A 27,751-nucleotide genomic window follows, 5' to 3' on the forward strand; every position below is an offset into this window, starting at 1 on the left:
TAGCTTAAAAAACATTTTATGGAAACTGATCCCTGAAACAAAAATGACCTGTGATTGTGAGATGCATCCAAAAGCCAGGTTATAAATAGTCAATACCCGAGCAGAATAGTTGAGAAAACTCAAGTATCCTTTCAATAGCATATTGACATCAGCAGTATGGAATTTTGCAAACACAAAAGGACTCTTCCCCCACTTGCCACTAATGAGAACCTTCACAGAAGGCCACAGAAGTGTCTTCCCCACATTTGGGATCTTAAACAGTTTAACTGCTTCAGACTGTGCATTCTACAACCTGTTCTCTTGACTCTTGCCCAACTTGGCTTATCTCATCTTGTAATCATATTATCAGAGAGGGTCAGGTAAATATTGTAAGTGCTTCTCTGAGGGAGGGCAGGATACCTCGTATTAAGGAGGCTATGATTAGACCTTATTTGAAGAAACCTGCATTGGATCCATCGGAGTTAGCGAATTAAAGACCTGTTTCTAATCTTCCATGGTTGGGCAAGTTGATTGAGCAGGTGGTGGCCTCTCAGCTCCAGGCAGTTTTGGATGATACAGATTATCTAGACTCCTTTCAAACTGCCTTTCGAGTGGGACCCATTTCAAACCAGCTTTCGAGTGGGTTGAGACTGCTTTGGTTGGCCTGATGGATGATCTCCAATTGGCTATTGACAGAGGGAGTGTAACTCTACTGATCCTTTTGGATCTCTTGGTGGCTTTCAATACTATTGACCATGGTATCCTTCTGGATCTCCTGAGGAGGGTAGGATTGGGTGGTACTGTTTTACAGTGGATTCCATTCCTACCTCTCATCATTCCTTCCAGATGGTGTTGCTTGACTGCTGTTCTGTAAAGCAAGAACTAAAGTATGGAGTTCCATAAGGCTCCATATTGTCTCCAATGCTCTTTTAAACTGCTGGGAGATATCATCAGGAAGTTTGGTGCAGGGTGTTATCAATATGCTAATGACACCCAGATCTATTTCTCCATATCAACCTCATCAGGAAATGGCATAACTTCCTTAAATGCCTGCCTGGAGGCGGTAATGGGCTGGATGAGGGATAACAAACTGAAGTTGAATCCAAATAAGACAGAGGTACTAACATACTTCATACCAAATAAGATGGCGGAACTGTGGGGGGTCAGGACCCAAGAGATGGTTTAGAACTGCCTGTTCTCAATGGGGTTACACTCCCCCTGAAAGATCAGGTATGTAGCTTGGGAGTGCTCCTGGATCCAAAGCTCTCTCTGGTTTAGGTAATGGCCAGGAGTGCTTTTTATTAGCTTTGGCTATATCAGTTACGCACATTTCTGGAGGTAAATTACCTTAGAACAGTGTTGCATATGCTAGTAACTTCCAGGCTTGACTACTGTAATGCACTCTATGTGGGCCTGCCTTTGTACGTAGTCTGGAAACTACAATTGGTACAGAACGCGGCAACAAGCTCTGGTACAACCTTAAGGGACCACATAACACCTATTTTTAAAGAACTGCATTGGCTGCCGATATGTTTGAGTGAAATTGGCTTGCCTTGAAGCAAGTGGGAAGGTAACAGGGGAGCAGGGCTATTCCATCTGCCTTGCTGGGTTCTACCATCTAGCCCCTTTGCCTCCTGTGGACATTCCAGCTCAGACGGAGTGCAGCCTGCTGCCGACAGCCAAGTTCCAGCTGGCTGGTTGCCAGCCTCCCAGATTGCTGAAGTTCCATCACCTGCCGCCTGTCCTGGGAGCTGCTTGTGTGAGGAGTGGCTTCTGGGGCTTGCAGGCTTAAAAGCAAGGAGGCTCGCCATAGGCGTAGCCGTTGGCGTGGCCGTCAGGCCGCCTGTAGGCAGCCGCCAAAGCTGGCTGCCAAAGGGGGCCTGCCTTTGGGGCCGGGCCTTCGGGGGTGGGACTGGGGTTTGGGTTGGGCCAGGCCTCTTGCAGACATGTGTTTGGGCTCTCTTGAGGGGGATGGTGCTGGGGGTGTGCCTAGCAGTTCAGGGGCAGCTATCACTGTAGTGGTGGGGAATAGAAGATTTGGCGCTGGCAGAGCAGCTGGCCGTTACAGGGGAAGGGAAGTCAGTAATTTAGTAACTGTTTCCACTTCCAACTGTTCTGTCAACTCTTCGGCCTTGGGGAGCAGCTCCAACAACCCACAGAATCTGGCCTTGCTCCTTTGCAATGCCAGGTCAGTTCAGAATAAGACTGAAATTGTCCACGATTTGATCGTGGATGAGGGAGCTGACCTGGCATGTATAACGGAGACCTGGTTGGGGGAGGTGAGTGGTCCAGTGTGGGCTCAGCTTCTCCCACCAGGTTATTCTGTCATGGAACAGGCCAGGGGAAGTGGGCGGGGGGGTTGAGTGGCTGTGGTCCATAAGAATACCATTTCCCTTACCAGGGCCCCTGTGAGACAGCTGACTTATATTGAGTGCATATTTTTGAGGCTGGGAACTAGGGATAGATTGGGGATTCTGTTGGTGTACCGTCCACCCCGCTGCCCAACTGACTCCCGAACTGAGCTGACGGAGCTGGTCGCGGAGTTGGTGTTGGAGTCTCCTAGACTTTTGGTGCTGGGGGACTTCAATATCCACTTTGGGGCTGGCTTGTCTGGTGCGGCTCAGGAGTTCATAGCAGCCATGACAACTATGGGCCTATCTCAACTAGTTTCTGAACCGACTCACGTTGCCGGCCATGCACTCGATTTGGTCTTTTGTTCGGATCAGGGGGGTGTTCCATGGGTGGGGAATCCAGTGGTTTCCCCATTGTCATGGACGGACCACTACCTGGTTAAGGTTGGTCTCACAGCCGCAATCCACCCCTGCAGGGGTGGTGGACCTATTAGGACGGTCTGTCCGAAAAGGCTGCTGGACCCAGTGGGATTTCAAAAGGCTTTGGAGGATTTTGACGTTGGTGCGGCCGGTGATTCTGTCGATGCCCTGGTGGGAACCTGGAACAGGGAACTCAACAGGGCAGTAGACACGATTGCTCCTAAGCGTCCCTTCCGACCTGCTGCAAAAAGGGCCCCTTGATATACTGAGGAGCTGCGGGGGCTGAAGCGGTTGGGTAGGCGACTAGAGCGCAAGTGGAGGAGAACTCTGTTCGAATCTGACAGGATTCAGCATGTGACCCATTTGAAGGCTTATGCGGTGGCAGAGCACGCAGCGAAAAAGAGATTCTGGTCTGCGTGCATTGCAGCTGCAGGTTCACGCTCGGTGCAGCTATCCTGGGTTGTGAGGAGTTTGGTTTCTGCTCCTTCTACTTCCAATCAGTCCCCGGGGTTGCTCTGCTGTGATGCCTTTAATGGGTTCTTTGCGAATAAGATCTCCTGTATTCGGGCTGACTTGGACTCCACTATTTCTGCAAGGTCTATGGAGGAGGTGTCCAGCATTCCTTCTTGCAGTATTAGATTGGATCAGTTTCAATCTGTGACTCCTGAGGATGTGGACAAGCTGCTTGGGGCGGTGCGGCCTACCACCTGTTCTCTGGATCCTTGCCTGACTTGGCTGCTTCTATCTAGCAGGGAGATTGTTGGAGATGGCCTAATTAATATCGTGAATGCATCGCTGAGGGAGGGTAGGGTGCCCCCCGCCTGAAGGAGGCAATGATTAGACCACTCTTAAAGAAGCCTTCCCTGGACCCCTTAGCGATGGACAGCTACAGGCCGATCTCCAATCTCCCTTGGTTGGGCAAGGTGATTGAGAGGGTGGTGGCTGACCAGCTCCAGGCAGTCTTGGAGGAAACTGATTATCTAGACCCATTTCAAACTGGCTTTAGAACGGGCTATGGAGTTGAGACAGCCTTGGTTGGCCTGATGGATGACCTTTACCGGGGAATCGACAGAGGGAGTGTGACTCTGCTGGTTCTTCTGGATCTCTTGGCGGCGTTCGATACCATCGACCATGGTATCCTTCTGGATCGCCTGGGGGAATTGGGGATAGGGGGCACTGCTTTGCAGTGGTTCCGTTCCTATCTCTCGGGTAGATTCCAGATGGTGGAGGTTGGTGACAATTGCTCCTCAAAACGGGAGCTGTTATATGGAGTCCCTCAGGGCTCCATTCTGTCACCAATGCTTTTTAACATCTACATGAAATCGCTGGGTGAGGTCATCAGGAGGTTTGGTGCTGGGTGTTATCAGTATGCTGATGACACCCAAATCTACTTCTCCTTTTCATCTTCAGGTAATGGCACTCATTCTCTAAATGCCTGCCTACAGGCAGTAATGGGCTGGATGAGGGAGAACAAATTGAAGCTGAATCCAAGCAAGAGGAGGTGCTCATTGTGGGGGCTCAGAATCTGAGGGGTGAGTTAGATCTTCCTATGCTGTATGGGGTTACACTCCCCCAGAAGGAGCAGGTGCGCAGCTTGGGAGTACTCCTGGACCCAGGCTTCACCCTGGTATCTCAGGTGGAGGCCATGGCCAGAAGTGCTTTCTATCAGCTCCGGCTAATTCGACAGCTGCGCCCATTCCTCGAAGAGGATGACCTCAAAACAGTGGTGCATCAGCTGGTAACCTCCCGGCTTGACTATTGCAACGCGCTCTACGTGGGGCTGCCTTTGTACGTAGTCCGGAAACTTCAGTTAGTTCAGAATGTGGAAGCCAGATTGGTCTCTGGGGCAACCCGGAGAGACCATATGAGGCCTGTTTTGAAACAGCTACACTGCCTGCCAATATGTTTCCAGGCAAAATACAAAGTGCTGGTTATTACCTTTAAAGCCCTGAACGGCTTGGGTCCAAGATATCTTAGAGAGTGCCTTCTTCGGTATGATCCCCACCGCACGTTAAGGTCATCTGGGGAGGTCCGTCTCCAGTTGTCACCGGTTCGTTTGGTGACGACTCAGAAGCGGGCCTTCTCTGTAGCTGCTCCTGGACTGTGGAATGCACTCCCAGCAGAAATTTGTAATCTTGATTCTTTATTGACCTTCAAGAGAGCCCTTAAAACCCATCTGTTTGGCCTGGCCTTTCAGGGTTTTTAATCAGTTTTTAATTATTTTAATGTTAACCTGGTTTTCAGGGTTTTAATTGTTTTGATAGTTTGTTTTTTAAGTTGTTTTAAATTGGTATTTATATTTGTATCTCTGTTTTAACTGTTTTTAATGTTTTCTGTTTTAATTGTAAACCGCCCTGAGCCATTTCGGAAGGGCGGTATAAAAATCAAATAAATAAATACAAAGTGCTGGTGATTATCTATGAAGCCCTCAAAAGCTTGGGTCCAGAGTATTTGAGAGCACCTTCTTTGTCATGAAACCTGTCACCTATTAAGATCTTCTGAAGAGATCCGGTTACAGTTGCCGTTGGCTTGTTTAGTGGTGACTTGGCTCCAGGCCTTCTCTGTGGCTGCCCCAGGGCTTTGGAATATGCTCTGTTGAAATAAGAGCATCTCCTTCTCTGTTTGCTTTTAGGAAGACCCTCAATATGCTCCTGTTTTCTCAGGCTTCTAACTGTAATTAATTTTAAACTGTTTGTTTTTCTTTCGAGATTTTTTAACTTCATTTTGTGAAACTTTAACTGTTTTAAATTTTGTACACTGCCTAGAGGTGTACATACCAGGCAGTATAAAAATGATAGATAAATAAATAGCCAGGCTTTGCTTCTGCTCCATCTGTTGACTTAGTGGGTCTTCATGACATCTCCCTGGGAACATTCAAAGTATAAAAATAATTGGATTGTGCAATGTTTTAGCTTTATTTAGAGGATAAAGTGTCTGTGCACAAGTTTTGAAATTGGAAAGTCTGTAATCAATTCTAGTAGTACAACTATGAGGAAGCCTCACTTCTGCACTGGGCAATATGGACACTATTCTGGTATGCTTTTAGAGGAAAGGGATAGACACAAGTTTAATTTTAAGGTGATTTTGATTTCATCTTAAAATCAAGTTCCAAACTTGTCAGTGCAATCAAACCTTGCTTGACACCAGAACTTCTCCTCCATTTACATTATACTCTTCCAGCTGCATGGTGCTAGCTGGACAATGCTGAGCTTTCAGTAAGCAAAGCAGTCTACGAGTGCTATGATAGTGCCTCTATTGCTCTGTCTAAGTCATCCACTGTTTCTTGGAGTCTTTGCAGGCTGGGTTGCACATTTTCCTCCATCCATTCCTCTGCAGCAGCTGTATAGAAGATTTTTTCCATAGCTGTTTGCAGCTCCTGACTTGCAGTAGTCCACTTAGCAAGAAGTCTAAGAAGAAACCAATAGTAGAATTCAACATTTTGGCATGAAGTATACATGGTTTAACACTGCAAAGCAGTTCAATCTTCTGAAGAACTGCTTACATTTTAAAAGACTGCAAGCCAAGTGAGTTGATGCTCCCGGTTCACAAGCAGCTTGAGAATTCCACATAAAATGAGTGGGTGTTTAAGGCTGAAGACCCTATAGGTAACATCTGAGGGCATCTATTATTATTATTAATAATATTATAATTTCCACACACTGCTGGCTCAAAAATGTGACAATAATGTAAGTTTAGTGATATTTTAAAACAAACAACAAAAGTATTACTTTGTTGCTCTGTGGGAAAAGGTCTCTAATTCAGTGCAAGTAAAGCACAATTCTAGAGCCAAACTGGCAGCCACGCAGAAGTAAAAAAATGCCATTTGATTATATAAGATCAATGTAATTTATTTCTTAGACACACAAACAGCAGTCAACGTATTATTATTATTATTATTATTTCAATTTCTATACTGCCCTTCCAAAAATGGCTCAGGGTGGTTTACACAGAGAAATAATAAATAAATAAGATGGATCCCTGTCCCCAAAGGGCTCACATTCTAAAAAGAAACATAAGATAGACACCAGCAACAGTCACTGGAAGTACTGTGCTGGGGGTGGATAGGGCCAGTTACTCTCCCCCTGCTAAATAAAGAGAATCACCATGGTAAAAGGTGCCTCTTTGCCCAGTTAGCAGAGATAGTAATAGCTTTTGGTTTTTAAACTGTGCTTCCTATATTAGATTGCAAAATGCAAGCATGGAAGAATAAAGGGAAAAGCTAAGACTACTGTAATTGTATAGTATAATAGGAATTAGATATTTTGCTTTAATTTTGGGATCATTCCCTGTAACTAATATGCATATACTATAATGTGCATATACTATAAGATCTGTGCTAAAATATTTGCTATTTCCACATTAATATTTACCCTCATGTCTTACCTACCCCCTTGCCTTACTATCCTCATGCCTTGCCAACTCCCTACCTTTTGACCTTCCTCTTTCCACAAACAGCAGACATTTCATCTCTCAGCAGGCCATGCCTGAAGGTCTTCTGCAGCCCCCCTTTCTCAGTGGTCTCTTATTCCTGCATTCTTCAGCCTGCTCTGTTAAGCAACCCTGCCTCCTCTGCTTCCCAATCAACTCCCCAAACTTCTTGATCCCCACATTCTTTCTTCCTAATATGCTTCTCTTGGTTCTAGATACTCTTAAGTATTGCCTGTCCACACTTATGGTTTTATCTGCTTCACGGTACCAGTTTGTCAGCATTCTATCATTGTGCCTTTCTGCTTAACAGCTCAAATATTTTGTGACTGCAGAGCAGAATCAGTGCAGGGGAGGTTCAGACAGGCAGCTTTTAGCTCTCCTGCCCTGTAATAATTGAAGTATTTGTCAACTTGTGGACCTATTTGTGAGGGACTGATAAACAAATAAGTACTTAAATATATATATTAGTTTGACCAACATATAAAATAAAATTCATCCTCATCCTCAAAACATGCTGAAGGCATTGCAGCAGCCTCAGTAGGGAAGTTCCTAAGGCTGATCTGTGGTATACAGAACCTCACCACCTATTAAGATAATCTGGGGAGGGTCCAGTATTGGTTACCACTGGCTCAGTTGCGACTCAGAACAGGGCCTTTTCTAGGATTGTCCTAGGGTTTTAATTTTAAAATATATATTTTTTAATTATGGGGCGGTATAAAAATATGCTAAATAAATACCAGAATGTGAAGCCTTTCAATTCCAGCAACCCAAGCTAATTTTCAAAAAACAAACCCTGCAGAAGATAAGAATTCTTGAGATACCTCAGTGCATCTGGCTGAAAGTGATGAATCATTATAGGATGGATCTTCTTCCTCTTTCTGTGGTAGGGGCTGAACCAACCTGTGACATACCTGAAAAGAGATATGAATGAAATTGAAAAGCTGCTGTGACAGAGCAGGGAGAGAATGTTATGGGTCCAACTATGGGACTACAAGACATTTCGTTAAGTCCACTTAACATGGATTGGTTAGACCTTAAACACTGACTGCAGGTATGGTAAGTATCTTAACCAAACTTGCTGTCAGGATCATTAAAAAAAACAAGGAACTTTTTTCAATTCATGCATAAAGCTGAGACCAAGGAGTAGCGAGTAATTTTCGATTAGTTAATACATGGTCGCTGACATGGTGTCCAAGGATAAAAGGGACAGGAGGGTATTGTGGTGCCACTGCTGCAGCACAACTGGGAGGATGGTGGTTGCACTACCAGTATTATCTTAATTTCTCCCATTTTTCACAATGGGAGAAACTAAGGTGACACCAGCAAAGCAACTGCAGTCCTCCCCAGTAGCACTACTGTTTCTGTATCCACAGAGCAGTACCTTCTCATCCCTGTTACCTTTGCACAGCATGTCAGCCAGTAAAATGATATGATCTTTTATGTGGGTACAAGGCCACTTATAAACTAAAAGTGCAGGAGCACCAGTTGCTTTTTCGTTTTCCTCACCTGTTGTTTTCCAGAAGTTCATCTACTGAGGGTTTGAGGTAGAAGGCAATTTGGGTCACAAATGAGAGGATTTCACTTCCTGGGAATGTCCCTGAAATGTCACTGTTAAAGAGAAAAATCCTTGTGAGCATTCAAAATAAAAAGAAGCAAGACTGAACTTTGTCCATAATCCATTGGGCCGGTTTGGATGATACTTCTTCTAACCTCTATGCTGAGTGTAATCAAAAGAGGCTTCCACATTTCTTCCCTATCACTATCTCACTCCTCTCCCTTCCCCGGTATCATATAGTAATAGGAGATCCATTAGTCTTGATAAATCTTTATAGATGGCATGGAGTTGTAGAGTTAATCTGTAATAGTGACTTGGTAAGAAAACCAGAAGATAATTTTTTGAATTAAAGAACATGATCACTTTTGGGGCTTATTTCTTGGTACCAAAATGTTCAAAAGACAGTCCATTCCTTCTTCTGTAGCCAAGCCCAATCATTAACTATTATTCTTTTAGTTTTGGACTTGTTTTACAGAAAGGCTATAGGCCCATTCATAGATAATGTCCAAATCTCATACAACATATACATGTACAGATCTGTATATGAGTACAGTCATTTACAACTCATGCTGAATGCAGGTACAGAAGAACTACACCTCCTATCTGTACCATACATTTTAAGGGCCTGTATCCAGGTTCACTTTTAAGACACCCATTAAGTCATTCATACAAACACATGTATGAATGTACAGACATCTGTACACTCATACCAGACATCTGTACACTTGTACAGCATGATGTCTGAATCAGGCTTATTACAATCCAGAACTGAGGGCTTTTACCTCATGAAAGTTTCTATTTCCAAACTGGAAAGTCCCAGAAATGTTTCAACATCTTCTTTCACCTTTTCTGAATAGCCACCTTGAAAGATAAAATAAAAGTATAAATCCTTGAATGGGAACATAATTGGTCATTGATCTTGAATAGGGAGCTGTTATTAAGTCACAGTAAAGGCAGAAAGGAATGCTAGCAGTGGCCTAGTCAGAACTCAGATATGATGCTGTTTATATCAGTTCATACCAATGTCAGCAATGATCGATTATTCCTTGAACTGCCTGTGCAATTTCATGCATCTGTAAAACTCCACAGCTAGTCAACAGGGATTAAATTATAAACATAGGCCTTAAATATTGGGCTTATAAATAAAAAACGCCCAATTTCATTTGAGTTATGAGCTATCTAGGCAATTCATCATAATAATCTTGTATGCTGGTAATCACTCAGAGCTAGATAAGACAAAGTATGAAGTAAGGAAATGTTGCCACCCACTATAGACTATGGTCCTAAATAAATTCTGGGGTAATCAGAAAAAGAGCTCAAGCTGAACAGCTGTTTCAAGTTCTGATGCTAATAACCCTGCAGAGTTGTCATGATGCTACTAATGTGCACCTGTCTTAGGTCTGATGGAGGAGAGAGTCATTCTATACCGTTCTTTAATGCCTGGAGACATACAGCTAGTGATGGGATTCCTACAGGCAGAAGCTCACATAGAACAGAAAAGTGGTCATACCTAGAAAAGAAAATGCAGGGCTATTAAATAGCAGGTAAGAGAGGCAAGCCCTGTAGCAGTGAAGATATTAGCAGTAAGGATTTCAGTAAAACACATCTGAAACCAGAGGAAGTATGAGTTTGTTTGAATGTGCTTTTCCAACAGATCATTCCTGATGACGGGGGAAAAATACAATTACAACTGCGCTTATACATAACAATGTCTGGTTAGTTCCCCTTACAAAACAAGTGTTTGTTTATTTGTTGGTATAGACTGGGAGATCGCCACCTAATGGTGCAGCAGGGAAATGACTTGACTAGCAAGCTAGAGGTTGCCAGTTTGGATCCCCGCTGGTACTATGGGAAACACCTGTATATGGCAGCACCGATATAGGAAGATGCTGAAAGGCACAATCTCATACTGCGTTGGAGATGGCAATGGAGATGGCAAACCCCTCCTATATTCCACCAAAGACAATCACAGGGCTCTGTGGTCATCAGGAGTCGACACCAACTCGATGACACACTTTACCTTATAGACTGGGAGATGGAATAAAAAAGAATTCCAGGAATTTTGGAGGAGGTGGTGGTGGAAGGTAAGAGTTAGGCAGTAAACTTAAGCCAAACATGGGGCAGCAGCCACATTAAGTGGCTGGTGGTGGAGGAGGATGCCTCTGAATACCAGTTGCAAAGGAGCAGGCAAAGGGGCATGCCTTCATCTCTTGCCTCTGGGCTCCCCAGAGGCATCTGGTGGGCACTGTGGGAAACAGGATGCTGGACTTGGGCCTGATCCAGCAGGGCTGTTATGTGGAGAAAAGACAGAGGTAAGAGCAAGTTCTTCCTCAGGCCAATGGATCCCCCCGCTTTCAAAGGTGTTTGTTAAACCTGTGTATAAGGTAAGCTTTCTCCTTCACAATTATAAGGGTTAGAAACATACATGTGCTGTTTTATTTTAGGTTGAAAACTCTTGGAGTTTCCTTAAGAGGCCCGGTCTTGCAATTTTCAGTGAATTAATCCTGCTACAGATTGCTTGATCATCTATGTAAGACTGAGTTACCTTTGCCAGCCAGTCAGGGCGATCCCTTGGATGATACCAGCAGGACTGCTCTCAGCCACTTTCAACCACTGCTGATGGTTTTTAAGGTGGTGTCCAATAAGTGTCAGACACTGGTTCACTCCAGTGGCCCCTTTAAAAGCGCTTGCAAACCACAGCTTGGAGAAATTACACTTCTGGTATTTTTCTATGAGAATTGCTGGAAGGCAAAAGATTCAGGAATAACCATCCATTATGTATATTATGTAATTATATGAAAAGTGGAGAGGAAACTCCACAGTTCAGAAGTAAAGTATATGCCGTGCATGTAGAAGATAACCCCCTATATTCCAAGAGTGGCCTCTTTGTTTCTACTGAATGGAATTTCTAAGCTATTTAATTTAATTTTATTTATTCAAAATATTTATACCCCTACCCCTCCAGTACATTACTGCTCGGGGAGGCTCACAACACTTACAAAATAGTTACAATGTAAAATCAGATTTAAAAATTAACTAAATTAAACTAAACAAGTTAAACATCCAAGCTAAAACCACAAAGAATTACAGATTTTAAAATTTCAAATTAAAAGTACACCAACAGGCTGAGTCCTTGCAGCCAGAGGTTTTTCCACTTCTGCAACACACACGTGCAGGGTCGCACATCCCTCAGGGACATATTTTTGGAACTGAGCACTTCCACAGGCAAGGAAGCTCAGTAAAAATTGCTCCGCTGCCCCCCACAATGGGGAAGCTTCCAGCTGTATTAAGAGCAGCCTCTTAATGGGAGGATGCAGCTTCCACTGTGGCCTCACTTCATTAGTCAGGATGTCAGCCAAGACATCTATTTGTCACATTTTTATTCCAATCTCCTCCAAGAAGCTCAAGATGGATTCCTTAGGGTTATCCCATGTTATCCTTGAAACATCCTTGTAAGGGTGTAGTTACTCTGGTAATTAAGGTTTGGGTAAAAGGAGTTATTCTGTGCTTCAGATATGGACTAAATGTCCTTTTTTGAGCTGTCACAAAGCAGTACAAACCTTTACTGTTTACATCGAAGTCAGGAGTGTAGTCCCAGATCATCAGCTCTACAAGCTGTGCTATTCCAGAAGCTGGAAAGAAAAAGTGAGTGATTATAAAGTTTTGTTGTATTTGTGCAGAGAATGCCACAGATTTGTACGAAGGTATTCAACCAATGATAATCTGTAAGCAGTTCAGAAAAGAAATGTGATTCTCAACCATTCCTCACAGTGGACTGTCTAAAGAAAAGTCCCAGAACAAGCAGTGTCCTAGCATGACTAGAGGAGAAATAAATCCCTTTAACTACTATTAAACTACATCTTTCACTACTGGAAATATGATTTATTTTCTCTGTGATTTGAAACAAAATTAAAATGCTTATAACTTTACATCTCATTCAGATAAATTCCATGAGGCTGTATGATGTTTCTGTTCTAAATGCTCCAGTCCTTCCTCATCATTCTAAATAGAAACAATTCTTATACTTTTGCAGTATTAATTTTGTTTTTTAATGAATGCTTTGTTATTCACTGATTACACTTATTTTTCATTACTGGTTATAATTATTAATATGTTTACATGCAATAATTTCAATGCAAGCAGAATAAGCATGTATCATTATGTATTTTCCTGAAGAACCACTGCATGCATACAGATTTGGCTTGGCACAACTTCTGATTAAAATTAATAATCTGTGCCCATTGTTTTCAGCCTCTTACTTTCTTAAGCGTTGCTCTGAAGCTCTGTATTTTGCATCTCCAAAAATATAGCACATATGGCCAGGGGGGCATATTGTCTGAAGATACTAAAGCAAACTGTAGTCTTCATTTAGGAAAAAGCATACATTTTTTAATAGTAATACAGCTCCTTTCATGCATTAAAAAGACCTATTCCTCCAATAATAGAGTCTACCCCAAAGCATCCTGTATACTGTATTCTGACCCACCCCGTCAAGAACAAATGCCTTCCTTCAAAAGTCAATGTTAAGGGTGTTCCAAAGCGGTTGTTAGAATCCTCTCCTGTGACCCACCTCTCAGTGTTTCTTCACTCATTCCCCTCAGCATGTCATCCCACACAATAGGCTTCATAGTGGGGTGAGCTGAGACCACATGACTGGCCACTGCTTTCATGTAAGCCAAGCACAGCTTTTCAGTGGTATTCTCCTCTTGCTGCAGCCACTCTTTGGACTCCTCCCCTTCACCAAGGTAATAAACCTGGAGACACCAACCGAGAGAACCTTGATCTATTACTATTCCGATTCCATTTAGTAATTCTTTAGGATCAACAATGTGTTAGCCACTGTAATAATAAGGGAAGAAAGGTGAGGAGAGGCTCCTGCACAAGTAAATTCCCAACCCATTTTGGTTATGGAGCACGCCTTTGGGTTGGAGCACGCATTATAGTTGCCATGGGGATGCCAGTGAGAACAACTTTTCCACGGTGACCGATTCCTGCCTGACACATAATGAGGCTGTTCACACATATGGGCAAAACCGGGCTAAAGGAGTCCAGCCCGATTCTGCACGTGAGGCAAGGACCTGCTCATTTGTCGGGGAGGTAAACTTTTTGAGGTTTCCTCCCCTCAACCCGCTGGAGCCCTTTCTCTGCTCATGAGAAAGGGCTCAGTATGTAGAAGCACTGATTGTGTACTTATCCAACACGTTAAACAGGGCCAATGTTACTTCTAGTGCTCAACTAAAGACAAATTCCTAGTCATTTTGGTGTAGGGAATCCACTTGAAATTCTTTGGCATGCTGGTTCCAAGTCTGTGACCAGCTGCCCATGCACACGCACAACTATGTGCAAGATCCAGCTTTTGGTAGCTATTGGAAACCTCCCCCCTGCAACATTTGTACTGGCAATCCAAAGATCAAATCATGTTTTTGGTGGCACATATACATGGTTAGTAGGTTATGGGTTGGCACTTACAGGAATTTCAAGCATGTTTCCCACTAGGGATGTGCATGGAACTGGGTGGGGGAAGTTTGAAGGGACGCGCACCAGATACTTCCTGGTACTTCAAGGCCAAAGAGGAAATGGGGCGGCAGGGAGGCATGCTGTCACCCCAACGGAGCCTTTGCTAACAGAGTGCCAGCGGGGGGAAGTGGAGGGAGGGATAAGTGCATCCTCCCCCACACTTAAAGTCAGACCCTACCCCACCCCCGCCTTTGAATTGGCTGAGAGGCCCTTAAAAGGGCCTCCAAACATGTTTGTGCACATCCCTATTTCTCACATATCCAGTGGTTGTATTAATAGGGCCTAACATGATGCAAAATATGTGGCCAACTTCTGGTTCTGAATTGCATTATCTGTACTATAGCATGTTTTTCAGTCCATATAATGTGATACCATTTGAAGTTTTAAAGACATAATTATATGGTTATTTTAAATATTTAGAAATCACTCTTGATTTAAATTTATAAATTTATATGTTCACAAAACAGTTTACATAGCAAAAAGAATGAAAAGATGGCTCCCTGTCCCAAGTAGTTTGCAATCTAAAATTGTTTTGTATTATACTAATATTTTACTGTTTGTAATGAAACATCTGACACTGCCATGGATCCCACTGTGCTGCCACCATGTGTCATGGCCTGGTCTCAACCAGCCTGTGACTTTAAGCTTCACTGCTGCCACCTAGTAGACTTGTGCATTTTTTCCTCTAGCTCTGTCTACTAAAACAGCCTTCCAAACCTCTGTCTCATTCAAGGTTAGGTAGGGTAGAAAGGCTTCTAAGCATGGGGTGGGGAAATAGACAGCAGCTAAAAATTTTTAACTTCAAAACAAGAAAATGTTACTTTAAAATAGTTCAATACAAAACAATAGTTCTTTTGGAAAAATTAGTACAGAACAGCAACCATATGAACACAAGGAACAAATAAAACTTGAGAAAAACACATCCAATCTATCCTGCACTAATTCTGGGCCCTCACTCAGAGTCCTTACCCAAGAGTCCTCTTGCAATCACCTCATGTCAGCCTCTGCAGCAAGCCTGGCTTGTCCCTTGCTCAGCCTCAGGTCCTGCTCTTCCTTCCCAATTCTGGGGGTTCAGTCCTAGACTGTTCCTTCAGCTGATTTGAGAGTGATTCAGTTCTCCAGAGAGTCAGAACTCTCCCAGTGAGCTCTCTTTCCAGCAGCTCTACTCAGTTCCAGCTCGGACAGCAACATGCACTCCTAACTCCTTCACTTGAACTCTTTAGCTCTCTGACTTATACACGAAAACTCTTCTGAAGGCAGCCTCCATAAATCCCCCCTCCGATTTTTTTCACACAAACCAATCACAACAAACCTCCTTCCTCTCCAAAATTAAACCAGTAAAATTCTTCTCCCTCCAAAACCAAACTGTACAACAGGAGCTGTGAACTTTTGACCCCTGCACAGCTTTAGCAACACCTGCTGTTTATCTTATGCAGCTTGAGGCCCTGAATCACAGAAAGGCCTTCACCTTGGCCCACTTTGGTGCCCTCCCTTTGGCTGTACTAGACAGAAGATATAGGAAGATCCCTTTCTCGGAATGCCTGTGCCCAAGTGACAACAGGCAAGTTGAAACCACAGAGCATGTTTGTAGTGATCAGCCACCCCTCACCACTAAAGAGTTAACAGAGAGTGAATCCTTGTCTTGACTGACATGCTGGTGAACTCCAGGGCAGCCAATCAGTACACCAGGTGAGTGGGACCTAGAGAGTGGCTGCGGGGAATTCTGGGAACAATAAAGGCAGTCTTAGTTGGAGAGATGCACTTGCGGAGAGGCTTATTGAGGGGCAATAGAGTTTTGCTTCCTCATGGTCAAAGCCAGCATGGAGGTTTCTCTCATGGAATAACTCTGTAGATCCTTAAAAGAAATGATTGCAGGAAGCTTGATTCTCAACAGGAATTGGGTGAGATCAAGGAAAAGGGAAGTTTAGTCTAGGGAAAAGTTTTAGTCAGACTTTGCGGTAGAATTTATATTCCTTTGATGTGTGCGTTTTGCATATTCCTTATACTGTTTTATTATAGTTTACCTGCAACAACTGAAATAAGAAACACCAGCCTACACCCATCCTACCTAGGGCATTGCAAAAGCCTCTGTAAATATTTAAGCGTGCATTAAGACAACCTATTCTTGTAATCTTACTTAAGTATTAACTGTATCTGAAGGCTAGAAAGAAGACAGAAGCAGTCTGCAGTAATTAAATAAAACTGGGGTTGTTGTTTTTTAGTTATTTTCTTTTTACAAGCCTCTCTGGGTTGGTTTTTAACTCAGGAAAAGGCGAGGAGATGAAGGGGGAGTTCTCTGGTGCAAGCACATCCTTAGATGTTCAGCAGCTATCAGTTTTCTCATCTTATGTAAGCTTACACATGGAAGGTTGGGGTTTTTTTTTTGGTATTTGACCAGAGGGACCTTGGATTACAGCATCCAATCCACTGGCCCGGTTCACTGCAAGTTTAAGGGTGCTTGGTGGGAGCAAGTTGAACCTACCGATAATTACAGGATAGTTTTAGAAGAAGCCTAGTCAGGCAGCTTGGCAGGGATTATTCAGCTTTTTCTTTCCCTCACGTGAGCTTGGCCTGAGACAAAGGCTTTAATCTGCAACAATGTCCTCCTTCATTGCCCATTCTACAGAGACTCCCACAATACCATCATTCTCCCACAACTGACTAAATTGTGGCTGCCCTGATCAATTCTATACCTCCCTATTACTCTCTTGCAATCCCTCTACAACACACAACATTGCTAAGTTCTACACAGCTGTTTGCAAAAATTCACTGCCAGTAAATGCTAACCAGATCTGATCTTAATTACTATTTGTTTTAGGTTTTTTTTTTTTTTGTACTTTACTGTCAGTTACTGAAGCTGATAAGGTGGTAGAAATATGAGAAGAAAGCAAAATAAATGAGCTATAAAGTTGAATAAGCAACTTGAAGAGAGACCCTCCGTTTGGGAATTCCTGGGAGAAGAGGAGTTTACATCTCAAGTAAACCAAACATTTCAAGTGGAGAAGGATATATTTTCTGAGCAACCAGGACAGTTGCAGCAACCTCAGAATGAAAGTAAGTTGAATTGCAGAGCCACTGAGGATATTCACAAGGATACTCACGCTTCTGATAAATTAGGTGTTGGAATGAGAAGCAGCTTGGTGGGGAGTTGTTTTGAATCAAAGTGTGAAGACTACAAATCTTCCAAACCGGCTAGTAATCTAAGTGAAGCGAATGAGCTTTCTTTGTTATTCTCGAATGACTCAGCTGATCTATCTCCCGCTACTCCTAGGAAAACATCCTTACCTGATTCTGGTGAGGATTCTTCCTCAAATCTGTCTTTATTAGTGCTGGAAACTTTAAAATATCTTTTCCAGCGCTTTTCTAAAGTCTCAGAACAGATGGACCAGCTGGCTTTGGAACTGAAGAAAGTATCTAAGTCTGTTTTAAATGATAAATTTAGGGCTCCTATAGTAACAAGTCTGAAGGAGGACTACCAGCCTGCTGATGTCGGCGTGCAGACAGAATTCCAGCCCTCACTTACTGACCAAATACCACTGTATGGAGGTTCCAGTATCTGTGGAGGGGTCCCCTCTTTGATTCATCTTGGACATCATAATTTTGAGGAGAATGTGAGAACTTTTCGGTTAGTATACCAACCCAAACAACTTATCTTGGATATTTGTTTGAATTCAACCAACCTTCAGAGGTGGTACTCAAAGTGCAAATTTGTAGGTCTCTTGCTCAAATTTTGGCTTTTCCTGTACAAGCCATTGATTTGACGACGTTTTTAGAGCTAAGATCTCTCAAAGCTCATATGCTCAAACTCTTGCTTACATATGATCATGCTTTGATCCCGCAATCACTGATAAGAATGAGGAGCCGTTTGGCTGTGTGGGAAATTTTCCCCACGAGGGTCTTTGAGGAGTTTGTGGATACGAATGTGAATTGGATGAACTCTCCTAATGAGGCTGTGAATCCCAGTTTGCTAGAGCGGAATCTTAGGCGGAAAGAGAATTTCCAGAAGGGAGTTCAAGGGAGACACCCCTCTTCTGTGACGCAGAATCCTCTTCAGGGCTGTTGGCCTGGAGACTCCGTTTGGGATGTCCATGTTTCATCTAGTTCAATTCCCCCGCCTTCTGGTGAACACAAAGATTTATCTTTTACAACAATTTCGGAAGTTGGAAAACTGTCAGATGATTTTAATTTCTTGCAGATTTTGGAGGATGAGGAGTTTCCTGAACCAGAAGATCTGAGTGGTCCAAACTTTAAGGATCCTTTGTTGATCTCCAGGTCTCAGAACTTTTGTTCTCCTAACTAGATCTGATGAAGGCCAGAGCTCCGCCTATAATCTATGGAGCATTTACTTTTTTATAGTTTTCAATTTTAATTCTACAATAACTTTTTAAACCCTACAGCTCTTTACTTATAGATTTTAGCTATCACACTATTTTAACAGTTTTTAGCCCATATGGATGAATTAAAATTCTATTTTAATTTGTAAAATCTTTTAGTTTCCTATACTGTAGCGTTATATTGTAACTGCTGATTCATGGTGCTTACAATTTATGTGCTTTGGCTGCCTTACAATGGCAAAAGACCATAATACAGCCTTTATAAACCTTATAGGCTCTAAACAGTTGGCAGTTTTATAGCTTTCTTACTGCTTATACTCCCTCGAATTTAATAGCCTTCAACAGCTGCCAATGTTACGTTTTCTTGCCTTATGCTGGTCAAAGACCGTAATAAAGTGATTAATTGATTGATTATAACCCCCTTGTACAAAAATGGTGCAGCCACATTTGTACTGTGTATAGTTCTGGTCACCATATCTTAAGGGCATTGTAGAACTGGAAAAGGCACAGAAGAGGGCAACCAAGATGATCAGGGGTCCTTCCTTAGACGAGGCTACAACATTGGGGACTTTTTATTTTAGAAAAAAAATGACTAAGGAGAGACATAAGAGGTCTATAAAATTATGCATGGAGTGGAGAGAGTTAAATCTTTCTCCCTTTCTCACAGCACTAGAACCAGGGGTCATCCCATGAAACTGATTGCCAGGACCTTTGGGACTGACAAGAGGAAGTACTTTCACCACACAATGCATAATTAATCCAGGGAATTCTCTGCTATAAGATGTGTCGATGGCCACCAGTGTTGATGGCTTTAAAAGGAACTTGGATGAATTAATGGAAGACACATCTACCAATGGCTACTAATTTGATTACTATAGGTTACCTCCAGGTTCAGAGGCAGGATACTTCTGAATACCAGTTGCAGGGAAGCAACAGCAGGAGAGAGGGTATGCCCTCACCTCTTGCCTGTGGGCTTCTCAGTGGCATCTGGTGGGTTAGTGTGTGAAACAGGACCCAGGACCAGTGTTCCCTGTAATAGGGATTCCCGGATGTTTTTGACTACAACTCCCAGCATTTCCCAGCTGCAATGGCCTTTGGCTGAGGATTATGGAAGCTGTTGTCAACAATATCTGGGAATCCCTGTTAGAGGGAACACTGCCCTGGACTAGATAGGCCTTAGGCCTGATCCAGCAGGCACAAAGTAACTGCTCAAAGCTAGGAAGAACAGATGTTCTTCTAATGCATTAAAACGTTATGAGTCCAAAGATACATTCACTTCTCCTTGTTTTAGTGAGCTAATTTCCCTTTCAGTGATCTATCTATCTATCTATCTATCTAATAAGATTAAAAAAGAAAAAGGAAATAAATATTTCCTTCCTTGTCAATAAATATTTGGAAAACATACAATTTCAGGTTAAAACAAAGTTCTCCAACTCCTACACATCAGAATAAGCCAATCTAAAATACATATTGTACTAAAAGGATTTTTATAGTGTAATTATATAACTTGGATCTCAGCATACTGTACATAATACTAAGATATTAAAATCACAAGGGAACAGTAATAATTCAGCAACAGAAAGTGATAGATAACTTTAAAAGCAATGTGTGGGTACTATAGTTCTCAATGCTTGTGTTGTCATGGAAACCATTTCAGATCAAAGATCCACACCATACCTCATCGCAGCCAATGTGAAACCATCGAAGATCATCATGCAGAGCTATTACTTGCTCGATCATTGAGCTGACCAGCTTCAATGATTCCTCTTTATGTGGGTTTACACTATTGGGGAACGATGCCACTTCCCGCAGGTGACTGAATTCTTTGTGCTTCAAGACAAACTGGAAAAAAAAGCAAGAACTAGTAAATGTAGCTCTTAATTCAAAGCAAACATGAGAGTGAATGAAAGGATAACTAAAGAACTTCTGGGAAAGCTCACAAGTGTGCCAGTTGAATAACCTAGGACCAGAAAGAGTGTCCCCTATAAACCCACTACTATATCCTTTTTCTATCTGATTTTGGATATTCCAAAATTTCCCCCAGCAAAAATCATCATAAAGTGGATGGTGTTCAGACTAAAAAGGCGTTCCAGCCTCACATATTTCCATACTACCCCCCAGTAGAGTAGGGAGGCGGGCGGTGGCCCATGTGTGGCAGCTGCGCCCCCCTGTGTCTGATGTCAGACGCCGGGGCCAGACTAGCCATGCCCTTGCGTCTGACCTCAGACGCGAGGGACGTGGTCTCTCTCCCAAACGGGGCTGCGCAGCCCCATTGGGAAGGGAGATCGGCCTGCGCTGCGTTGGGCAGCGTGGGCCGGAATGACTCTCCCTGCCTTAAAAGGCAGGGAGACCTGTTCTGGCTGCACTGCCAATGCAGAGCCGACTGATATCTCTCCTAAACGGGGTCGTGTGGCCCCATTTGGGAGAGAGATCGATCAGCCCCGCTGTGTTGGCAGTGAGGCCAGGAGTGGCTCTCCCTGCCTTTAAGGCCAGGAGAGTCACTCCAGCCACACTGCCAATGCAGCGCGGGCTGATTTCGGCTCCAAATGGGGCCACATGGCCCCATTTGGGACCAAAATAATGCCGCCCCGCGTATGACATCAGACGCGGGGGGGGGGCATGTCTTGGGCCGCGCTCACGGTCCCTGATTGGTGGCAGCCTGGGTTGTTTGAACTTGTTCGCCCAATAGTGGCTCTGCCCCTTCTACCCCTACAACTTTGGTTTTCATCATGTACATGCCTGGTAGTTTAAAGCTCTATGAGACTCAAGATTTATTGCTTTTGTTTCTAGAGAAGTATGAGAATAGTACTCTAGGCTTTTTTTTATACTATAAACACTTTCCATTTTTGTCAACACTACAGGTAGCAAGAAACCTTAGCCACACCAGTCTCCAAATGAAAGTAACATCTTGAGTCATGTTATTTACCTCCATGTGTCCAAAAGTCTGTACAAGAGGGATAACTTCTAACTGATGCAACTTTGCCAGGTTTAAAATCTCTTTAATTTCAGTGGGACTAGAAAGAGAGAGAAAGAGCTTAGTTACCAACGGCTATTTCAATACTAGGTTTTCTATTCAGAACCCCACACTTACTAAATCCAAAAAACAATTGCACGGCAATATTGGGAACATGCTTTTTTTCAAGATGGTGACTTCTGTAGATGTAGTCCAAGATGATGGTTGCCACAGTCAGGGCTATGTGTAATTTGCATGTTCACAAGCCCAAAAAAATAAAATGAAAATCTGGAACTAGAGGCAGAATTTGGTTTCTTTATTCCTTAAGAATAAAATTCTCTTTATTTTTTCTTAAATAAAATATGTTTCCATTTTTATATAGTTAGATCTTTTTAAATACCTACTTTCCAAACAAGTTGCTCAAGGCCCTCATGGTTGAGGAAATGTTTTTAAAATGCATGTTTTAAACTGCATGGTTTCTGCTGAAGGCTTAGAAAACAACATCAGCTCCAGGCAGTGCTTCCATTGCTCAGGGGTTGGGGCTTCAGTGCCCTGTACAGATTTGGAGCTAAGTATGCCTGTCTTCAGGCCTGCTCAACTTTGGCCCTCCTGCAGATGTTGGCCTACAACCCCCTTAATTCCTGCCTATTGTCTACTGTATCAGATGTAGTCCAAAAACAGCTGGGGGGGCTTAAGTTGAGCAGGCCTGCTTTAGGAGAACAAAGGTCTCACTGCGCAAGAAAAACTGCATTAGCTCCTTTACCCATTTATATCTCTGTGTACCCTGAGATTTCAACAATGCTTCTGAACCAGGCATCCCCAAACTGCGGCCCTCCAGATGTTGCTGAACTACAATTTCCAGCATACCCAGCCACAAAAAATTGTGTCTAGGGATGCTGGGAGTTGTAGTTCAGCAACATCTGGAGGGCCGTAGTTTGGGGATGCCTGTTCTGAACTGAGAAAACAGAAACAGATGCCAAATTGCAAGCTTTGCCCATCTGAGAAGGCCAGACTGATGTGAGTGGAAGATCTTATTGCCTCCCTTACCTGTATGCATCATTTGCTCGGAGTGGCTTCAGTTCCTCGATGTAAGGAAACATATCTTCATATTCAAGCAGAACGCCATTTGCACCCAGGACATGGAACAATGGGAAGATCTGTTGGTTACATAAAATATCTCAAGTATTTAGCTAGTGTGCAATGACTACATTTAATTTAATGAGACATTAAAAACCCTTATGGAATGCCTATCCTGATATATTCTTCTCTACTCCCTGACTTGATGAAATGGCCCAGCTCCAGGTGCCTTCTCCCCATTTGATTAGAACTGGAGTGTATGGAGTAGGGCCTTCTTTAGTATGACACTGTCTCTAATGAATGTCTTCCCAACCCTGTTGTTGCTGGTCTACAGAAAACAGGTGAAGGTGTCTCACTTGCTAGAAGGCCTTTGCAGGGACATGGTGGCAGAAAGGGCGGGTCTTTAAAAGAGTCCACAGAAATTATTTTGTAGATCTTAAAGATGTGCCCGAAATGTTTCGGAGGCCATTATAGAAGCATCACCTCATACATTTTATGTTAGTGCTCCCAGACAGTTCTTCTCATAAGTAAGCCTAGGGAGCGCATATCCCCCAAAGGGGAGGGGTCTGGCCCCCTCTTCCCCAACCTTTCAGTGTGAAAAATAAGGCTGCTCTTTGCACCCAGCCATGAGTACACCTCATCCCCAACAGCTGCGCTGACAGGGGAGACACTGGGTTCAGGGATGGACCTTTAAACCCATTCAAAATTTCCTGGTCCAGACCAAGGTTGCGCCATATGCAGATCTGCCGGAGCAGGGATTCGCGGGAAAGGATGGGCAGTGGGGTCTCCCTTCAGGGGCATGGTTGCACATTTCCTCATGGGTGGATGGGCTGGTAGGGGACACACTCTGACAGTTACTTGGCGGCAGTCACCAAAACAAAGAAAGCAGTCCCCACAGCTTTCCTCCATAGAGCATCCTCGCTTGATCTCAAGCACCCGGTGGCCTTACACTCTCGAAAGAGAGCAGTCTGTGGGATAATGGGCAAATTCTGCAGCATGCAACAAGAGTACCACCTTGTACAACAAGAATACCACCTGGTACACTTGAGCTTATTCCTCACAGATGGTTCTTCTCAGGAGCAAGCCTAGGGACTGTTAACCCCTGCTAACATTGCAAAGAGGCACCTTTTACTGTGGTGATTCTCTTTATTTAGCAGGGGGAGAGTAACTGGCCCTATCCACCCCCAGCACAGTACCTCCAGTGACTTTTGCTGGTGTCTATCTTGTGTTTCTTTTTAGATTGTGAGCCCTTTGGGGACAGGGGTCTATCTTATTTGTTATTTCTCTGTGTAAACCGCCCTGAGCCATTTTTGGAAGGGCGGTATAGAAATCGAATGAATGTTAACCCCCATGGGGAAGAGGCTGGGCTCCCTTTCCTCAACCTTTCAGTGAAAAGGAAAAAAAGAACTTGGCTGCTCCAGGATCCCTACTTGGGGCTGCTTTTTGGACCTGAGCCCAGACACCCACCCCTGCTAATTGTTCCCCTCCTGGTGATGTGATGAGTTGCCCTGGTTATGTTGCCACCTGGAGTGCTTGTGAACATACATCACTGTCACTTGCTTCTCAAGGAGCAAAACACTTAGTGCCTGTCCTGTCATCCCATCTCCTTTCCCTTCTGCTTGCCAGGTGGGGGGAGCAAGGATTGGAGTTGGGACAGGGAATGCCCACTGAGAGGATGGCAAAGCTGCAGTGGGGTGTCATGGTGTCTTTGTTGCCAGGCAACTGTGCAGCAGCATAGGTGACAGGAAGGGCGGGGCTGGTTCTCTGAGTGGTAGCCAGCGAGAAGCGCCACTGGCATGGAGCAGCTGAGTCCCTGGGCAGGTTTGCGCCACCACCTCTATGATTGTGGTTTGGAAATCAGCACAAAACCACAGTTATGGTGGTGTCTGGAGTCGGATGTAATGCCTTGGTGGCAAAACCTCAGGTCTCAACAGTGAACTTTTGTGCAAACCAAAGGTTCAGATTGGAGTCTGGTGAAGCAAACCAGAGGTCGCTTTTATTTATTTAACATATTTTTATACTGCCCAAAACTTACATCTCTGGGCAGTTTACAATATTTTTGCCATGAAACAGCAGTTCAACAAGTTCAGATGTAATGGAATTATAACCTCTGCCACATTTAACTCTGGTTTGGCGTTATGTATGACCCGGGCCATAGTTTTAGCTTGACATTGTCATTGTCAATGGGAGGGGCTAGTTTTGTAATGTGTCATTGAGTCTTAGAGCGGGATCAATCACTTGCTGATGTTATAGGATAACAAGCTAAATCTGAGAGGGCTCAACCTGGACCTTGCCCTACCTTCATACATTGTGTATGTATGATGCAAGGTCCAGCTCCAGCCCTCTCAGATTGAGCCTGTGTTAGCTCTGGAGCACTGCAGCTGACCCTTAATCTACTCCAGAGTTGCTAACTCTTCCGGTTAAAACAAGATCTAGGAGTTTTCAGAATGTGATTTTCTCTTTTTCTGTTGCTTCAGCAAAACCTTTGGTTGAACCAAATATGAGTGGAAACTCAAATGAGAGTAGTAGTGTGCAAGGTTCGGTTCGGACCTATTGAAAAGGCCTCCGGACTGGTCCGGAATTCCGGCGGTCCAGAAGGGCAGGGGAGTGTCTCTTTAAGGCATGGTGGTAGTACTTACCCCCCCCCCCGCCGCTCTTCCCCCCCTGGCGCTGGTGCTTTTAAAAACGTTCTTGGGGCGGCAGAGTTCCTCTCGTTGTCCTTGTAAGCCTAAACCAGGAAGAGATGGCAGCGCGCATGCGCCCTTCGCGGCATGCGCTCGTCTCCGCCGCTGGCGCGCGCCGCATATGTCACACAGCACACGCGTGCCAGCGGCGGACACGAGCGCACGCCCCGTGAAGGGTGCATGCGTGCCGCCAGCTCTTCCTCATTTCAGGCTTACAAGGACAACGACAGGGGCAGGGGCGGCAGGGAGGAACTCTGCTGCCCCAAGAATGTTTTTAAAAGCACCAGCGCCGGAGGGGGAAGAGCGGTGGGGGGGTAAGTACTACCAACACCACCCTTAAAGAGACACTCCCCCCAGTGCTGGACCACGCTTCTGTGGTTCCGTGCACATCCCTAAATGAGAGAATGAAAACAACAGTAGATCAATCTTCATGCACCCTTGGAATAATCAAATATCATTGTTAGATGTGTTCAGTTCAAACAAACAAAAATTCAAGTTCAGTTTTGCTTTCCCAGCACAAGAGGAGTTGACAGTTCCATCCTCAGCAACAACAGGAGTCAGGATAGAGCAGGCACTATTGGCAGAGAGTTTGGAGGGTAGGCCTGTTCACTCCATTCATATTTTGAGTGTAAGGCTGAACCAAAACTTTACTTTGTTTTAACTCACTATACCAAAGACAGGGCTGAACCCACTAATCAAAAGAGTTCAGTACAGGTCAATGAGAACATGGAATTCACAATGCAATTGAATCAACAAACTTCAACTTCCTGATTATACAGACTAAAATCACATTACCTCTGCTAAGTATGAGACCTTTGGTGGTGCTCCCTTGAGATCCAAGTGTACCAGGTGAAGTTCAAATGGAGAGGAACCCATCACCTTCTTTTCTTCTATGTTCCCTGCAGGGCAACTGCGAGCAGGAAAACCAAGTGCTGTACCTAGAAAGGGGCTTCAATATTATGAACAGGCTTGTTTCCCCACATAATTAAAACAGGAATAAAAGATTGGACATTTCCCATGAACAGTATTTAGACTAGGGATCTGCATGAACCGGTTCGGATGTCTGGCATTTGAGCCGGTTCAGAGGTGTGTGTGTGTGTGGTCTTTAAGGCGCAGGGAAGGTGGTCTTAGCTCTCTCGCCACATTTCCCCCTTGCAGCATACTTCCTTGCAGCCCCAGTCAGCGTCCTACTGGAAGTGGCCAATGCATGGAGGACTGGGGCTGCAAGGAGGTATGCTACAGCCCCACGGGAGAGACTTTGGGGAGAGTTCCGGAGGAGGGAAATGTGGCAGGGGAGGTAAGAGCACCCTCCCTGCACCTAAAAGAAAGCGCCCCGCCCCAGCCTCCTGAAAATGTGCACATCCCTAATTTAGACTAATCTCCTTGCTCAGGAGATGTGATACATATCAAAACAACCATGTCAACATTCTGGAATTAGGATGAAAAGACCTTGGCCCTTATTGTCTCCAACATAATCAAATACCATCAATGGCAAGAGATTAGCTTCAGTGTTGCAGGGGTTCTCTCCCCTGCCTTTTAAAAGTGGTCATCTAAACCCAAATGCGTGGGTCTCCAGATGCTGCTGAACTACAACTCGCATCAGCCCCAGCTACAATTTATTGTGGCCAGGGATGTAGTTTGGCAACATCTGGAGGCCCCCAGGTTGGGAACCACTGATCTAAACCAATAATTTCTTTTTTACTTCCATGAGGAAGAACTAACTCCTCTGGAGTTCCATAGGTTAATATCAAATCTGGAATAAGGGCAGAGACAATTATGTATGCTTAGTTTTTAGCATCAGCAATTGGAAAGTATCTTCAGTCACTCAGACATTCCTATGAATCACAATATGCATCACAACTGTGGTGCACTGGAGTGTTTGCCCCCTAACCACTGGAGTGGTTAACACACCTATTGACCTGTTACTTGGTTTCTAAACCATGATCCAGTGCTCCGGCCACTTGCAGTTTCCATACTGGGAGATTGCGATTTCAACACCCCTGCTACAATAATAGCGGGCAGAAACAAAACACCACCAGCGAGAGGCCTCTGCCCGGAGTCAACAGCTTCGCAGATGCTTCCACACACGTGACCTCTTCCTAGTAGACGTGGAGCAACAACAACGAGTCAAGTCATAAGAAACCATAATAATAATAATAATGACGTGTCTCTAGGATACAAACTGCTCAGCCCTCAGCTCCCGTTTGGGTCTCTTGCTCTGGTTCGAGCCCCGTTTTCCCCTCTCATTCGTACAATTCTGTCCCTCCGGCTCCCCACCTGTCTCTCGTGCACTTCGCCCTCGTTTTGCCGCGCTCCCGTTGCTTTCCATTGCCTCTACCCTGAGACCGCTCTCCGTCTCTAGAATCGATTAGGTCTGTCTGTTCCTCCTCATAGCTCGCGCTCGCCGAGCCCGTCTGAGATGCGCACCGTTGCGGCTTCCTCTTCGGACAATA

The 27,751-nt window shown here is 44.2% G+C and overlaps 1 protein-coding gene across 4 annotated transcripts; it reads right to left on the reverse strand.

Moving 5' to 3' along the window:
- Positions 1 to 27,751, reverse strand: HEXD (hexosaminidase D). 4 transcript variants are annotated; one of them, XM_053287784.1, is made up of 13 exons: positions 27,576 to 27,751; positions 26,094 to 26,236; positions 22,585 to 22,694; positions 21,511 to 21,598; positions 20,262 to 20,426; positions 13,304 to 13,487; positions 12,294 to 12,365; positions 11,279 to 11,474; positions 10,161 to 10,243; positions 9,516 to 9,594; positions 8,685 to 8,786; positions 8,000 to 8,089; positions 1 to 6,157 (listed from the first exon to the last, which is right to left on the reverse strand). In XM_053287784.1, the coding sequence occupies exons 1-13, from the start codon at positions 27,625 to 27,627 to the stop codon at positions 5,989 to 5,991; spliced, it is 1,533 nt and encodes a 510-aa protein (XP_053143759.1). In that variant the 5' UTR covers positions 27,628 to 27,751; the 3' UTR covers positions 1 to 5,988. The 4 variants fall into 4 exon arrangements, with proteins under 4 accessions (XP_053143759.1, XP_053143760.1, XP_053143761.1 ...); XM_053287785.1 differs by lacking the exon at positions 27,576 to 27,751 and adding an exon at positions 27,210 to 27,567; XM_053287786.1 differs by lacking the exon at positions 27,576 to 27,751 and adding an exon at positions 27,210 to 27,567 and having other exon boundaries at positions 26,094 to 26,247.

Source organism: Hemicordylus capensis, chromosome 2 (assembly GCF_027244095.1).
Source record: "Hemicordylus capensis ecotype Gifberg chromosome 2, rHemCap1.1.pri, whole genome shotgun sequence".
Taxonomy (NCBI): domain Eukaryota; kingdom Metazoa; phylum Chordata; class Lepidosauria; order Squamata; family Cordylidae; genus Hemicordylus; species Hemicordylus capensis.

Excerpts from the sequence above, each read along its gene's own strand:
- HEXD (XM_053287784.1), bottom strand. The coding sequence starts at position 27,627 with ATGGAAAGCAACGGGAGCGCGGCAAAACGAGGGCGAAGTGCACGAGAG. Across the intron at positions 12,366-13,303 it reads GAGTGAAGAAACACTGAGAG|CTTCTGGAATAGCACAGCTT; the intron begins GTGGGTCACAGG and ends TTTTCTTTCCAG. Across the intron at positions 8,787-9,515 it reads GAAATAGAAACTTTCATGAG|TGACATTTCAGGGACATTCC; the intron begins GTAAAAGCCCTC and ends TCTCTTTAACAG.